The following is a 17282-nucleotide window of genomic DNA, read 5'->3' as shown; positions in this document are numbered from 1 at the left end:
TCAATGAGGCCTAATTTAGCTCTTCTGGATAAAATTTCTTGGAAGTTATGGTCTGATCCTCATTCTTTATAGGCAAGGTTTATCAAGTCAATCTACTATCCAAATTCCTCTTTTCTTCAGGCTTGTCTTAGTTCGTCCCCTTCTTGGGGTTGGCGAAGTATCCTTCAGGGTAGGGCTGTATTTTCAGTTGGGCTCATTTGGTGGGTTGGAAATGGCCTATCTATTAGAATATGGGAGGACCGGTGGGTCCCGTCATTGCCCGACCATAAGATTCTCTCCCCCCCTCCGTTGGATTGTAATTTGGTTTGGGTCTCGGATCTGATTGATCAGCCTCATAGAAGATGGAATCAGGTTGCTTTGTCTTCTCTTCCCCCCCCCCTGTCATAGAGGCTATCTTAAGCATCTCTCTTAGTATCATGGATCGAGATGACCATCTATTTTGGGGCGAAGGTAGCTTTGGAAGCTTCTTAGTTAAGAGTGCCTATCATATTGTTAGCAACCAGGAAGACCTCTGGTTGTCTTCCAATCCTTCATCCTCTTCTTCCCATGGTTATCAGAGAATCAAGGGTGCGACTTGAAAATTTGTTTGGAAAATTAAGACCCTCCCTAAGGTTCGATCTTTTCTTTGGCGGTCTTGTGCTGATGGCCTTGAGGTTGGAGAGGGTTTCCAGAGGCACCATATGAGGGTGGACTCAAGCTGTATCAGATGTGGTAATTGTTTGGAAACCCCCCCTTCATGTTTTGGTTTCTTGTCCATTTACAAAGGTTGTGTGGTTTGGCTCCCCCTTGGCTATTCAGGTTGATTTGGGCTCCTTCCCCGATTTGGAGTCATGGATCGAATCTTGGCAGAACATCCCATCGCCCTCCAAGTCCTTGTCAAAGGAAGTTGTTGGTCTTGCCTCCTTTGTTTGTTGGCACTTGTGGAAGGCCAGAAATGCTCTTGTGCACAACCATCTTCATGCCTCTCCTGAGGAGGTAAGACCCAGAGCTCCTTCTCGGACTATCTTCAAGCTTGTGTGATCGTTAGGCAATCGTCTCCTCCTCCCCCTTCAAGTGTCCATTGTTGCTGGTCCCGCCCTCCCTTTGGTTTTATTAAGGTTAACACAAATGCAGCTATTCTTAAGAGGCGCAGCAAGGCTGGAATTGGCTTCGTTGCAAGGGATGCTAGTGGTGAAGTTCTTGCTGCAATTTCAAATCCTATCCCCTTCACTTCTCCTTTAGTTGCTAAGGTGATTGGTCTCTGATCATCTTTGTTGTTTGCTATTTCCGAGGGGTGGTCCTCGGTCATTTTTGAGTCTGATTCCCAGCAGCTTGTGTCAGCTATCAATTTAAAGAAGCTTGTTGCTGAAATCAGTTTTGTAGTTGAGGATATTTCTCAACTTTCTTGCTTTTTCTCAGAGTGCATCTTCCGCTTTAGTCCTCGACTAGCAAATTTCGTTGCTCACTCCCTATCCCGCAGGGTGTTGGGTCCCGATTGACACTGAGAGGGGGGGTGAATCAGTGTGCCAAATATTTTTTCATTTTTCAACTGTAGCCCTGATGTGGCAATCACTATTTGCATTTCAATAGCACAGTCTATTGATGCTGCCCAGAGCTGCTATGTATACTACTGACCATTCTTACTATTGCATGAAACTTACTCACATAACCTGTATTGCTGCCCAGAGCTGTCTCATAAACCTCACACGGTAATCACTGTCACATACATACACAGTCGTATGCACATCCACACTGCACCACCAAGTGGTCAGGTCTACCAGATGTACACACCCATTCTGCAGCCAAGCACTCCAATCCACAATACAAATACGAGCATATACATCCACAACACAAGAAATACGTGCTTCAGCCAGTTGCCTACATGCACAGAGTAATGCCCACTGTCGGGTTCAGCATTTACTCAATACTAATTATGACTGCACCCACAACCAAGGGAACACATTCCCAGTTTCCACCAATAACATACAATGGCTAGGTCTTCACCCTAGTTTTCTCAGAATGATCTGAGAGGCCGCATCCACGGTAAATAGGTTTAGGTAGTTGCACCTACCAAGGAACACATAGCCCCTGTGTCCAGAACCCACTGAACACCAATAAAATAAAGTTGGGCTTATAACAATGCCCTATAGTGAAGCACTCGTACATGTAAATTTCCCCCAAATAAACTACAACTATCACTTAGGCATTTTATCAAACATCTTGCCTATAATGATTTATAATAATGAAAATTTGGCAAAAGTGATGTTACCTTGGCAAGGAGTAACCGTCGGAGATGCAATAATGTCGATCTCCACTTGATGCGGACCACAACCACGTTGTCTCGGTGCCGCCAATGCTTCAACCCTGGTTGGCACTTAGGTTTCTTGAAGCAACTCACAAGAACCAAATTCTAGGTTCTTCTTCTTCTTCTTCTTCTTTCTTTTCTCTTTGTCTTTACTTTCATGAAGTAACAATGGCATTCACATTCACATTCACACACACAAAGAGAGGAAAAAACTTCTTCTCTATTTTCCTCTTCTTCTCTTCTCTTGGCAACAACCAATGGGGGCTATGAATGAAGTGCAAGAGGATGGAAGCCTTTCATTTAAACCCTTAGCCTTACACGAGCTTCAACTAGTTTTTCTGACCACCTCAGCAACCCCTCTGCCTGATTTCTTCCCTCTGATGTGTAGAGCTCGGAGAGATGAAGAATCTCCAACTTGAATCACTTAAATCAGAGTTAAGATGAGAGAGATATGGCCATTTCAAGTTGGACCAACCAGAACACTCAAAATAGAATCTTCGGAGGTTGGCGTAGGCTACGCCGGCGGCGCACGCAACAGGGGCGAAATCTAGGCCATCGGATTAATCCAAAATCTACTTTTAATCTCAGCCGTTAAATTATTCAAACGGCTAATAAATATTGACCGTAAGATTAGAATAACCGAGTCAACTGATGATGTCAGCGTGACACAAGCGCTGACATCGTTAGATACGTTGTCGACGCGCCATTGGGTACGTCAGCACAAAATACGGTGGTTGTTGGCTATCTCTCATGATGGCTGAAACTGATTACAGCTGTTGGATCAAGATCTTTAGATCTAGTTTAATCTTGATCTCATGAGATCAAATTAAATGGCATCTATCTGTAGCCCTTTTTGCACATGCGTAACATTATAGCAAACATGATCAGGTGAAGCACCAAACCATTATATATAATACACTCCACCAATGAGAAGCCTCGGATAAGCATCTTCAGCCCAAGCTCTTGCACGAACCGTCAGATCTGAATCTGACCGACGTGGCTCAATCTGAACCGTGTATTAAGGATCCCTCTGATTCTCTTATATATACATAAGCCCCTGCTTCTATAAAATTTAATGCCAAAAATCCCTTATCAACTCAGACCTTTAAAACCTTGAAATTACATAAAAGCCCCTAAAATTTCAAAATTAAAATCCAGAAAATCCACCCAACACCGAGAGCATCTGTTGATTTTCTAGTTCGGATTTTCGAATCGGCTTCACGGAAACACTTATAACTTTCTCATACGATATCTAATCGATATGAAACGATGTGCCTTGGAACCATAACTGGACGCTCTACGATTTTCCAGGAGACTCAATCATCTGACTCAGCCATGTAAAAAGATCAAAATGCCCCTAGAAATTTTCAATGATGTATCTTTCTCATACGGAATCGGAATGCGATGAAATCAAAACCGTTGGAAAGATTGGATTTTTTTCGTATTGTTACATGTAGAACACTTCCTTTAAAAAATTCATCTTCAATGCCGAAACTGCCCTCGACTGCTACAAATGCCGTAACTTCTTCATACGGTATCGGAATGTGACGAAATCAAATGCACTGGACTAGGTAAATTACAATCTATCTTTTTCATGAAGAACCGATCTTCCAAAAATGTCATTTCCATTATCGAAAATGCCCCCGAGCATAAATAGGTCAATTTTGCCAGTTTTGACCCAGAAACCTGCACCACCTATTAATGATGTATTAAACCACTCCATGCATACCAAGCTGCTCTGTTATCTCATCGGTGACACTGGACACTGCCATGTCATCATTTTCATCCACGTCACCCAAACTGGCCACGTCATCACCGCCATGTGGCCGAGTTGCCAACAAGGACAACCATAAAACAACACAGGGCACTTTCTTCCTATATGGCAGTTAGATTCTCTTGTAATGACCCCTGGCTCAACTCGATTGTGCTCAGGGAGGTTTCCCATGTAACTGTTTCTTCTCTTAATGAATGATCTTTAGGTTACCAAAAAAAAATACTAATACCTAGAACCATGGTTATCACTAGAAGTCTCGAACATGATGCGAGCACAATCATGCATTAATCGACAATTAGCAAAAACATAAAGGCTAAAAAATCAGAAATGAACGGTATGAGTTATATATAGTGAAAATTTTTGAATGATATAATAAAAAAATTCCAATAAATGTAAAGAAGGAAGAAAGCAGATGGTACGGAGATGCTAGCTTTTGTTCCTTTCTACAATCTCTGGACTTTCTATGTCTACCTTTGCCGTTCATTGTTACTTTCTGTTAGACCATATAACTTCTTCAGATAGCGTTTCTGCTCTAGTCAAGGCCTTTGACGACCTTAGTTATTCAGTTTCTGCGTTTAGACTTTCGTAGCACTTGTTTCCTTGTTTGATTCATGTTGAATCACATTTTGGCTAATATAATATAAGGAGGGGGATCTTTGCTAGGCTACCAACATCAGCATAGGTGCCTATGAGATCGCACGTAGGGACATCCAAAAATTGTGAAGGAAAACTTGATCCTTTCCTCTTTATCAAAAAAAAATGTCATATATCTTATCATTTCATAATACTTAAACTTCGTCACATGCAAATATCGACATTAATATATATTTTCATCTCCAAATTCTAAAATCACTCAGCATACAGTAATCCCTTGTAAAGCCAAGCTATGAGTTGCACAAAGTTCCTTGAAATTTGACCAATCCAATTCAATGTAACAACACAAAGGAGTACTGTAACCCATGCTACCAATCCCCATTAGATTATATGGAGATGTTGACCTGCATCAAGACCTGTGTAGGTACTTGAATTAATATCAAGGATTAGGGTGGACCATAAATAAGTAAGCATCATGAAAATTAGGGCTAAAAGCACTGGACCACGCAAAGGAAATCCTACTGTGAGATTAAAGGCAAGTATTGAGGAAAGAAAAAACCCTGCAAGGTTGAAATGCATCACCAAATTGTAAGTATTTGGTGAATTGGTTGACCAAATGGGTGATCCAGCTAAGTGAGGTTTTTTAAAGATGGAGTATGTGAGCAAGTTATATTCTTACATTATAGTGATTGCAGGGACTATAGAGATATTTAGTTGTCTCCCTAGCCCTAATCTACTCCCACAATAGGTGGGTTGGGCATATCCCATTCAAATGTGCTTAATCACTATGAGCTCAATGGGTCACCTGCATTAGTATAGCCCACAAAACCCACCATACGCAACCTTACCCCACTTCGCGGAGAGATTGTTTAATTCCTAACTCCAAAAGTTTTTATGTATAACATAAAGAAAAGATTGTGAATTATCTTATGGTGTCCTCTTGAAGTTGCAAGATGCAAGACAAGATTGTCTTGTTGATCCTTCCATTTCATCAGTCAATCATTTTCTTATGATTTTAGAGTCGAGTCATCCGCTCTTGGAAGACTTCAACCTGGTCATATTTCAAGGCTAAGTGAAGAACAATCTCCTTTCTAACTGTTAAAGCTTCAATGGATATGGGGCAAGCGAAGATCAATTCATTGAGAACACCGATATGTCCATTAATAGCAGCACAATGGAGAGTTCCCTTCTATCTTCCCTTGAGATGACAAAGATTGCCATCAACTCTCGAAAGCTCCTTCACAGTCTCTAGTTGTTCATTTGTTTAAGCTAAATGTAAGGGACTAAATCCATCTTGGTTTAGCTTCATAGTGAATGAAGGTTTCAGAATTGCCACTTCCATCGCAAAATAGGTTTGACCTGCTAATACAGCCCTATGTATAGGTGTATTAGAAAGTGGAATCTTATCAACCTTCTCGAGAATTGTGTACACTTTTCTTTTTTATTTTGTTTTTTTAGATAAAGAATTGTGTACACCATGAATGATCATAAATGTTCTGACCCTTCTCTCCCCATATACCATATGAACACCATCCAAACTCTCTGGACCGTAGGTATGCAGAAACCATTTCTTTGAGAAAAGGTTCAATCAGTAGAAAATAACAACTTGTGAAAATGGAAAATTTTTTTCTTCATCTTTTATCGGTGGTGAATGATGGGATGATCCAGATGTGACCCCCATCGGCCCCCCTCCACCCTATTTTACATTGTCAATAAGCCATGGCCATCCCATGAGGAAAACTTGATCCCCACGTTGTCAATAGGCCATGGCCATGGCATGAGGGGAACTCAATCATTTGAAAAATGTCTCAATATCCCACAATTTTCTTCCATCTATTAAACAGAGCCCCACCAACTCTATTGAATATTTTATCAAAAAAAAAAAAAAACTCTTATCAAATCCACTAGGGGTGACTATTAAAAACTGCTCTATACCTCTATATTGATCTTCTTTTTCTTTCAAAACTCTTAATTTTTTATGGTTTCACATGTTACACACTACTAATGAATGGTTAAAAAATGGTATCATCCATATAAAGTATACATGAACTCCCATAAATTTTTATTTATTGCCTTATCAAAATAGACCATGTTATTAGAATAGGAGAAAGCGTCATTACAGCACTACTATTTATTAAGTGAGAAATATATAAAGAAATTTCTACAAGTGTGGCATGAGGTTGGTGCTTATCCTCAAATGCATTGCCTTTTCCAGGTTGAAATTTGCTCATAAAAGTTCTTGGAAGGCTTGCAAAGTATGTAATCCGTATCAAGGAAAGGGAAACACTTTTATTTATTTTTTTATTTTTTTTTTTCCCCATCTTATTAACAAAGAAAAATGCTGCGGTATTTACGTTTGAAGTGAATCCTCGTCCTTAAAACAATTTTCCAGTATACTACTTTTACTAGAAATTACTTGGTAGACTGACTAGATCGTTGCGTTTGGAATAATATTCCAACTATCATTACTGTGAATATTTCAAATTTCAATATTATACTGTTCTTTTTGTAGGAAGCAAGACAATGTAGAGAAGGATCTCAAAGGGAAAGGATGTGGAACCATGTAGTGGTCCATAATCAGTTCCTTAATCAGCTTAAAATTGTTCTTGTTGCCCAATGAATTTCGTTTAAGATACTTAAACTATATGCGCTTTGTTGGTAATTAAATTAGCTTCCAATTAATTGTATAACATTTCAGAGAAAATATATTGGGTTCTTACATGACCATTTTGGTCCTGGGCTTTTTGTGGTAGTCCAAAATTGCTCTCAAGGGGAAGACTTTTCTGTGTGTGGCACCCTAGAGCTTATTACCGAAATACCCCTTGCAAGAGGGTTTTTTTCATTTAATACATGGGTGGGTATATGGAAGTTAAGAAATAATGTCAAAGCTTCTGTTTTATCATTGGAAAGGTCTGGAAGAAGCTAGTGAATTGCAGGTTGCCGGCTCTGTTGCAGCAGGACAACTATCTCGAGACCACGGAATGAAACAATAGAATCTGTCTCACTCCATGTGATACACATGCACACACTAACCTGAGATCTGCTACAAGGTCAGTAAGTTCCCATCTGGGACCCTTTGTTAGGCCTACTACATACCTTCCAAGTGGGTTTGGTCCATGAAGATTTTAGCAGTAATTACTAACCTCATGTATTGGATAAAAAAGAAATTAAAGAGCAACTCAGTGTAAGAGGTTCTCGTTACTATAGGGTCTAGGAGGGATAAAAATTGCTTAGTAAATAGTAGCATATAGAAAGTGTACCCGTAGCTTAATGCTTGAAAAAGTTGGTCAATGCCTTTTTGAATCAATCACATATATTATTACTTGTGATGACAGAAACGATCAAAATTGGCTCAGCATCCTCATCTTTGATACACTTAGGTTGTCTATTTCACGTCTTTACTATCCAACGTTCCGACCTATACATCACAATTGGCCGCACGACTTTCCTATAGAATTTTCCTTTGAGCTTTAGAGGAATACACAATAACACTCCGAATGTACCTCTCCACTTCATCCATCTCACTTTAATTCTCTGTAAAACAACATCCTTTATATCACATTTTTTATTAATGATTGACCCCGACCAGATATCTAAAATAATCACTCTATAATATCTCTCTTTCTCTTCTCAATTTTCACCATTTCATTATATATCGTGGAAATGACTAAAAATAATTTTATGGGTATTATTTGTGAGGGTTGAGCTTGGCGTTTTCTTTTTTATTTACTATCTCTTATCTTTTCTATCTTTAATCATAGTATTTTTCTCTTCCATAGAAGATATAAAACCACATGCATAGCTTAGGCATTGTCTCCAATATGACGTCAAATAGATCTGATTGAAAGGCAAGGATCTATGTACGTAACAAACCCCATTTAATTGGAATAATAATGCTGAGTTGTTATAGTTGTTATATAGAAGGTATCAAACTAAGTATGATTTATGTGAGATCAAATTGGAGAACTCTTGATCAGTTCTAGTACTTACCTATCCGAATTTACTCTTTTTCTTTATAAACATAGATATTGTGAGCCAAAATAACCACTAATCATTTAAGTGCTATGTATGATCTCCTTTTGTCCAATTATCTCTACTGGCTCTACCTAATTGAGCTTGGACTTATACCAACCTCTCCGTTATATGGATTAATTGTTAAGCGTACTATATAACTAGTTTAAGTGTTATTTGCATGTTTATGCATTAATGTTCCTTTCTATACAAATATACTAATCTTTTTTCTTTCAATTATAATATACTACGTGCTTTATCTTGATAGTGACTTACTAACACTCTCACTAATATGGAATCTTTAATTACAAATTTAAAAAATTAAGCTAGGAGTAGGTGACTGTCCATTCTATTTAATTTTTGTATTAGTGATAAGATTATTTTTGCAGTTTTTAAAGATAATAAATTTATAATCCTGGCACAGCCAGCTCGTCCGTCTGAGCATCAATGCTCAGCCATTCTATGTTTCCTTCGGCCAGCCCAGGTGGCCATTCTGCCACAACACTCCTACTCCAACCAAAGAATCAGAATCTATATAAATCTCCACAAATTTTAACACTCAAGTTGTGGTCCATGGATATATATTGAAATGATTTGTCATATTATTATACAACTCACATATTATATATATATATATATATATATATATATATTGTAAGGGAAAAGGTTAATTGTCTGATCCACCTTAGGTTGGGGTACACTAGTCTCTATATCTATCTCTCTGTTTTTAACATGAAGTGATCTTTCTACCTTTCCATGTATGATAATATTTTGTTGCACCTCATTGGTGCACTTTGCTATGCCATTTGCTCAAAGAACTCTCTACCATATCGTAAAACAATAATGGGAAAATGAACTGTGTCCAGGAGCATAACATATAGTAGTGCTTCCCTGAGTCTGTCCCTCTCCTCTCCCACTGAAATGACATATCTATCCCTCTATTGTGGGAGGAGAGAGATAGACACAAGAAGCGCTAGTGCATGTACACTATACTCCTAGATAGAAAACTACTTCCCAACAATAACATATATACACATACATCACGTAATTTTGTCGTTATTCAATTTTATAGTGTAAGGAGAGGAACCCGCATGAAAGTAGTGTGGCCAAAATCTGCACGCCACACCAATGGTGGTGCGAAGAATAATATCATTCAGATGAGACTTATACATATGGTCATAGAAGGAAAAAAATAATAATAAAAAACCCCATATGAGATGGAATTATATAGTATATTAATTGGGGTTGTGGCCGACGATTGTTTGCCCATAAGTTTGTGATGTGTTTCCATAATTTGTCAATAACATTTTGATTCTTTGGTCTTAACAAATGTCATTGCATTTTATACATAAGATAAACGTTTGGTTAAATTAGGTGGTGACTGAGTAGTCTCCTACCTTGTGAAGCCAAATTGTTCAGCAGCCGTCTTGCCAAACAATCTGATCTGTGGGTCCATCATCAAAGATCAATAGGTCATAAATGATTGCAAATTGTGATGGGTTTGGAGGGTAAGTGTGAAATAGGTTTTCAAATCAATTTGGTGAGCTGTGAAATCAAACACAGTCTCCTCCCAATGTCATCTCAATACTAAGGACAGAAACACATGCAATTAACAAATATGGAATATTGGAATGGAAACTAATGGAGGCTCTATCATTCATAACAGACAGAAAGTTCACAATTTTTTTAGGGGAAGTAGACGCCTTAACTAACAAGTAGTTGGTGCCCGGGGGGGGGGGGGCCTGTTTTCTCTAATGGGTCATTGAGAAAACTAGTGTAAACCTCTGCAAGGTAAAATTACTATTCTGACCTTATCTAACAAATATGTAACTAACTGCATTATTATATGGGGAAGTATTGTCTTTTGTTTAATTGGTTCTAAATGAAGGGTACCCCTTAAGAATTTCATTGAAAAGTAATATGAGTCTTAGTTTCTCCAACCACCCTTTGTGTTAGGTGAAGGAAACCCAAGACAAGGCAAAGGACACATGGAATCCTCTCAATGGATTATTCATATTTTACTCTAATCTCATCCCTCAAGTCCACTGACTAGTACAACCAAAATCCTCCAAAATGTAGTTAAAAGACTTCAAATATCTTTTTTTCGGATAGATAGGAACATACGTAGGTAGATAGAAGTACGTATAGGGAGCTACATATATAGAGGACCAATGAGATACACTTGCTCTACTTAAGCATTTGGTCTTTCAAAGATGATTAAGTCCTTTCCTTCCAAAGCTCTGGTTCCTTCCAAATCTCTGGTAATAAGAATCAATCTGGTTTTCCTTGCAGTCTTCTTTGTCATCTATGTCTCTGTTCTCCTTGGACCATCTAGTACTTCAGGCTCCCTGGAGTATCCGGTAACCACTATTAAGTGCTCCTTACGTGAGTGCCACAATTATAAGGTAAGGTAATAGAGATAGTATTCAATTATGTTGATGTATACATTGAAGTTGCCGTTCCCTAATAGTTCGAGCTTTTAACTAGATTTTAGCTTTTGTTCCTTCTTTCTTCTAAGGAAGAATTACATTAAATTTCTTGCAGGTTGAAGAAGGTGTAGTACAGATGAAGGCGGTCCTAGAAGAGAAAAAAGTGCGAGAGAAGAGCAAAATGAGGACGATGGTGAGAAGGGAGAAGCCAAGCTTTCTGAATGAAATGTGGGAAAGGAGATCAAAGAAGATTGGAATGGTGAACATGAATGAAGAGGAGATGAGTGAATGGGAAAGCCAAGGGAAACTCATAACAGTAGGCTTTGAACGCGTCTCAGAGAATCTAGAATGGAAACATTTGTTCCCAGAGTGGATCAACGAGGAAGAAGAGGGAGGCAGATCTTCGTGCCCGGAGATGCCCATGCCGGATTTCATGGCCTACGATGAGATGGATATGGTGGTGGTGAAGTTGCCATGTGAGTACCCTAAAAAAGGATGGGGTAGGGATGTGTTTAGGCTTCAAGTTCATCTCATAGCAGCTAATTTGGCAGTAAAAAGAGGGAAGAGAGATGATGGGAAGACAATGAAGATGGTGTTTCTGAGTCGTTGCAAACCTATGATTGAACTGTTTCGATGTGATGATATGGTGAGGAGAGAGGGAGATTGGTGGTGGTATGAGCCTGAGATACCCAGATTGGAACAGAAGCTTTCACTGCCCATTGGTTCCTGCAAATTGTCTTTGCCACTCTGGGTACAAGGTATGATATCTCTCTCTCTCTTAATTTGCATTATCAGATTGGTCATATCTGTTGATTCATATCAGTATGGTTGATATTAATACCTGATAGATACGTAAAGGTGATATCAATATGTTAAGGGTAAAATGATCCGAATATTGGTATCGATTGAGACTAATTTAAATTTCAACTTTAATACTTAAGACCATATTCAGCATTGAACACATGTCTCACCCACTGCCATTTAGAGTGCATTGAGGCACTTCACACTTTTGCACTTCTCATCACATGTAATTCTTACTTGCATACGCGTTTTAAAAGAATTTTATAATTGCCCATTGGCTCCATATACAAATACATAGGTAGAATATGTCGGTAGCTATACCTATTAGTGGATCTCACCAAAACATATTTGCTAAAAAATTGAGGGTTAGCTTAAATAAACATTAATTAATTGGAGGAAAAGTCATCTAACAGCCTAAGTCATGTGATTATTTTGATACTTTTCTCTATAAACATTAGACTAACCGACAACCAAGACCTAATGGTGGAAAAAAATCTTAAATAAATAAATTTGGAAAATTTGGGTCATACAGAGACAGGTAGTTGACCACAGACTTAAATAGCGACATTTTTCTGTTAATTCTTCTTACTTGTGAAGAATGAGACTGATAGTACAAGGTTTAAAATATTACATAATAATTATGTAATTACCAAAAGAAATAGGAAATCAAGAAAACTTATCTCATGTAATTAGATTTATAAGTCTTTTCAATATAAAATTTTGAAAATATTAAAAACCTAAAAGAAAAAATTTATTTAAGAAATTTGCTTACCGCGCATCCACTCAGCTACAGGCGCATTACACAATAATTCATCTCACGTAAATATTGATCATTACTTTAACTATAATACCATAAAATTAAATTAATTAATTAATTTTTTTTTTTTAATTGCAGGAAGCATTGATGAGGTTTACAATCAATCGAAGATCACAGAAGATGCGAGCATAAGAAGAAGAGAAGCCTATGCCACAGTTCTTCACTCCTCTGAAGCTTACGTCTGTGGTGCTATAGTTCTAGCCCAAAGCATCCTAGCTACAGGAACCAACCGTGATCTTGTTATCTTAATAGACAAAACCATCTCTCAACCCAAACGAGACGCACTCGCTGCTTCTGGTTGGAAAATTCGCATTATCGAACGTATCAGAAACCCTAAAGCAGAGAAGAATACTTACAATGAATATAACTATAGTAAGCTCCGGCTATGGCAGCTCACAGATTATGATAAGATCATCTTCATTGACTCTGACATTCTTGTACTAAAAAATATGGATATTTTATTCCAATTCCCACAAATGTCAGCTAGAGGAAACGATGGGTTCATCTTCAATTCTGGAGTAATGGCAATTGAGCCATCTAATTGTACATTTAAAGCTTTCATGGATTTGAAGGATGAGATTGTATCTTACAATGGAGGAGATCAAGGGTTTCTTAATGAAGTGTTTATGTGGTGGCATAGGTGGCCAAAGAGAGTGAGTTACTTGAAGCAAATCTGGTCAAACACTGCACGTGAGACAAACATGAAGAATCAATTATTTGCTTCAGATCCACCGAAGCTGTATTCGATTCATTTTCTTGGGACAAAGCCTTGGTTATGTTATAGGGATTATGATTGTAACTGGAACATAGGTTATCATCTCGCTTTCGCCAACGATGTCGCGCATCGACGTTGGTGGAAGGTGCATGATGCCATGGATGAAGGGTTGCAGAGATTTTGTGAACTTACTCCTAAGAGGAAGATGAAATTGGATTTGGATATAAAGGTGGCAAGAGAGAGAAGTTTACAAGATGGGCATTGGAAGATCAACATTTCTGATCCAAGACAACACATGTTGCTTGCAGGATAGTTAACCTAGCTACTGCAATACATGTTGTTCCATAATAACCTGCAACAGTACAGGATCATCAATGGTCTTTTTTCCTTTTTCCCTTCGTACGTAGCTACAACAATTGCTACATTTTCCTGTAAGTTATTGTTTGTATAGAATCATGACAGTGAGAAATGGGAACAAATTCTTTTCTGTTTATACTATTTTTGCAACACTTATTACTTCATATATGGTGAGAAGTTTTCCTTCGTTTATATTATGGTGCACAAACCAGTATAGGGTTTTAGAATCTCCTCAAAATACCCCTAAATTGGCATACATCTAAGGCCTACTTGATATTCACCATGGCCTCAGGAAAACTCGATCCTTGTATAAATACTATGTATGAGAGCAAGACAACTCTTGGAGTCATAGTATTAAGTATAAACATTGGGGCACCGTTTGATAACGGTCCTATCGTTTCTCTGTCCAGAAACACTAGAAATAACTTTTCATGTTTCTGGAAACAGAAACGGATTTTTGGTTGTTTGATAAACCTATTTCTTGAAACGGATTTTTGAGATTCGATCGTCTTTCCACTGCTAAAGAAGGCAACCTTTGGTGTCTTTTCTTTCACTACTTTTGGGATTGAGAAATTTTATTGGGCTTTTGACAATGGTTGTCATCCAAAGTCGTTTCTAGAAATGACGAAACACGAATGACTTGTTTCGTTAATTGCATTTTTAGGAATAGAAATTGATATAAATTTTGATTTATATTTTTAAAATAAGAGAAACATAACGACTTTATCAAATGTTATTTAGGCCGTTTCTCTATTTCTAGGAATAAGAAAATGCAAAAAAAAGAAAAAACGGAACGTTGTCAAACAGTGTCTGGGTATTACCCAAAAATTATCAACATTGTGTCAATAGTGTTGATATCTTTTGAGGGTAAAATGGTCTAAAAATGATCCAGCCCAATGACATTAGATCTTGTTGTTGGCCAAGACCATACCATTAAAGATATCGTGATTTCAATCCCCAGATAATGTAGTTGGTTGGTGCCTTGCCAAAGATTGTAAACTCTAAATAATTATTTTTGGATTCTGCTATCTTCAACTTGTGCCTTGAAGAAAACATCTTCACGCACAATCCCCACCACCCCCGTCCCCCAAAAAAAACTCTTCTCTCTCTCTCTCTCTCTCTCTCTCTCTCTCTCTCTCCAATTGGTGCTATTACAGCTAGTTCATATGAAGCTCATAAGTTTTAAGCAATATAATGTCCGGTGAAAAGTGCTGATGATACCAATCATGCAGGAAGCCAAGTATATTAATTAATCGTTAGCTCAAGCAAACCATCAATTAGGTGAAGCGAACAACCTGCATGATGATCGATGCTGTGGCCCCCTCCTTTTTCCTTAAGACTTTCTCATCCATGACCGTATTAATTAGGCTATATATTACCAACCCACAGATCCAATGTACTAAATAAACAAGACAATGAAAAAAAAAAACACATTTATTTATGAAAAATGCGTCAAGAAGATGATCAAAATCTCCACATTAGTTGATTAGTCCATTTCCAACATTAGTTTTTGATTTATATTGATAAGATTATCCCAATCCAAAAAATCTTACCTAAGCAGTCCATTTTATTCAACATATCCCCTCATTTTTTTTTTCCAATTTTATTATTTAATATGACAATTATAAGTTATCAACTTCAACGTTATCAATATCTGTAATAAACAAAATATAGGCAAAGATATAAGACTTTGACAAACACTTAATAAAATATTATCAAATGAAGGAGAGTATCACTTACAAGTTAAAACAAAGTTGCAGGAAAGTAAACAGAAGACCTCCAATAAATGTAGAGTTGAGTCGTATTAGTATACTCTCCTTAAGGTATTTGAACACCCCGTATTTGTGTGCAACCAAGTTGACCGTACATCTTCACCTCCAAGATAAAATAACTCTCCAACCACTTAAGGTGCAACTCCAATAAGTGATTGCAATAGGGAAAATGAAGGCAATACACAATATTTGTACTGTGTACAAAAGGTAAAAAGCAGAATGTTTTAGGCAAAATAGAGACTGTTTGTCTGTAGAACACTAAGTAAATAATCCTGGCAGAAAGCACTTTTACCCAGAGTAAGATTTCCAAAACACACAACATGGCAATCTCATTTTTGGACTTCTATCTTATAGAAGAGGAGGTGTCTATACAGGTACAAGGTGTCTGTATATGTACAGGTACATGTTTGTACTTATACAAATACATATCTTATGCCAATGGGTGTGTATGAACTATTGTACAGGTGCGTATGGGTCCTCTCATGTATCCATTGGTTTCAAAAGCCGGACAGGAGACCCCACACACACATGAGAAAGGAGAGTTCCTCTCCAAAGGGCTTGCACCCTTAAGGACCAATCCTACTTATATATCCCTCACACCTTTCACCGTTTCGATATTGGTATTGGTCGCTGATATTTTTTTCCGATGAATAAGAAATTCATTATCAAATAGGGGGAACGAATGGGGAAGAAAGGGGAATATATAACCCCTAGAGGAAAGAAAAAAGAAAAACCATAAACATGATGCTACAACCCAATATCGTAACGATACCCATATGAATTAGTTGTACATATCAGTTTGTTTCAAGTTGATTTCAATTAAAACCCTCATTTTTTTTTTATCTTATAGACCGACACTTAATTATCACGACCAGATCAATATTGTTCACCATCGAGATACTAATACTATCAACCAATACAGCCCATGCGATATTGATGCCTAAATCTATGCTAGCAAGATTTTTGGTTGGGTAAGCTTTCTATTGTCAGACAATGAGTTGGTAAGGATCTAAAATTTGGAGGACATTTAGAATTCAAGGTCCTCTTGCTCATGCCAAGTTTTAGTTTAAACAAGGTTTTCCACATGGCAAAATAAGATAGAAATATTCTGGACTATCAAGAAATCAGAACACTAGTTATTGAGGAGATATCGATGCATGAATTTATATGAGAGGGTAAATGATTAAATTTGAGACTAAAATTAATTTAACCCATGATCTAAATATTCAACAGTTGAATAGCCACTATCCTTCCACATGGACTAAATAAGTGTATAATCTAGGAAGAAATCATGGTTTTCTTAATCATAAAAATTCTTCTAAATTAATAAATGAAATTTCTCATTTTTAGAAATAAAGTGATTTTGCATGCGTCAAGAGCTTTATCAATTATCATGACAAACCTAAGGATGCAAGTTTGGGCCAATGAACCCAAGCCCACTAAAGCTTGCCCAGAAACGTAAAGGTCTGGGATGGGTTGGGCTTTTCAACCCCGTGGCTGATTTAGGGCTATAAGTTCTAAGTTCATGGTCAAGCTAGGGTAGAATGGCAGACCTTGCACCACTCCATCTTAGGTTCACAAACCCTATAGGGTTTAAGTACCTTTCCCAGGAAAAAAAAACCCTTAGGGCCTATTATTTGATGGGGAGTCCGGGGTGGGATTGTTGTGGGACTGGGACCCACATGGTAATGGGGTAACCGACAGGAAAGTGAAGTTGAGTTTGCCATC

At 37.8% G+C, this 17282-nt stretch overlaps 1 protein-coding gene across 1 annotated transcript; it reads left to right on the top strand.

Moving 5' to 3' along the window:
- Positions 1-10803: 10803 nt before the first annotated feature.
- LOC122068528 (UDP-glucuronate:xylan alpha-glucuronosyltransferase 2-like) lies at positions 10804-13918 on the top strand. Its single transcript, XM_042632420.1, has 3 exons — positions 10804-11068; positions 11208-11850; positions 12789-13918. Exons 1-3 carry the CDS (start codon positions 10877-10879, stop codon positions 13736-13738), a joined length of 1785 nt encoding a protein of 594 aa, XP_042488354.1. The 5' UTR covers positions 10804-10876; the 3' UTR covers positions 13739-13918.
- The last annotated feature ends 3364 nt before the right edge of the window (positions 13919-17282 follow it).

This window comes from Macadamia integrifolia, unplaced genomic scaffold, assembly GCF_013358625.1.
Source record: "Macadamia integrifolia cultivar HAES 741 unplaced genomic scaffold, SCU_Mint_v3 scaffold404, whole genome shotgun sequence".
NCBI lineage: Eukaryota > Viridiplantae > Streptophyta > Magnoliopsida > Proteales > Proteaceae > Macadamia > Macadamia integrifolia.
The sequence above is the reverse complement of the archived record's forward strand: the minus strand, read 5'-3'. Positions and strand labels throughout refer to the sequence as shown.

What these genes read in the sequence shown, in the direction of transcription:
- LOC122068528 (XM_042632420.1), top strand. Translation starts at nt 10,877, where the DNA reads ATGATTAAGTCCTTTCCTTCCAAAGCTCTGGTTCCTTCCAAATCTCTG. An exon ending in GTGAGTGCCACAATTATAAG is followed by an intron (nt 11,069 to 11,207) that starts GTAAGGTAATAG and finishes AATTTCTTGCAG; the next exon opens with GTTGAAGAAGGTGTAGTACA. An exon ending in TTTGCCACTCTGGGTACAAG is followed by an intron (nt 11,851 to 12,788) that starts GTATGATATCTC and finishes TTTTAATTGCAG; the next exon opens with GAAGCATTGATGAGGTTTAC.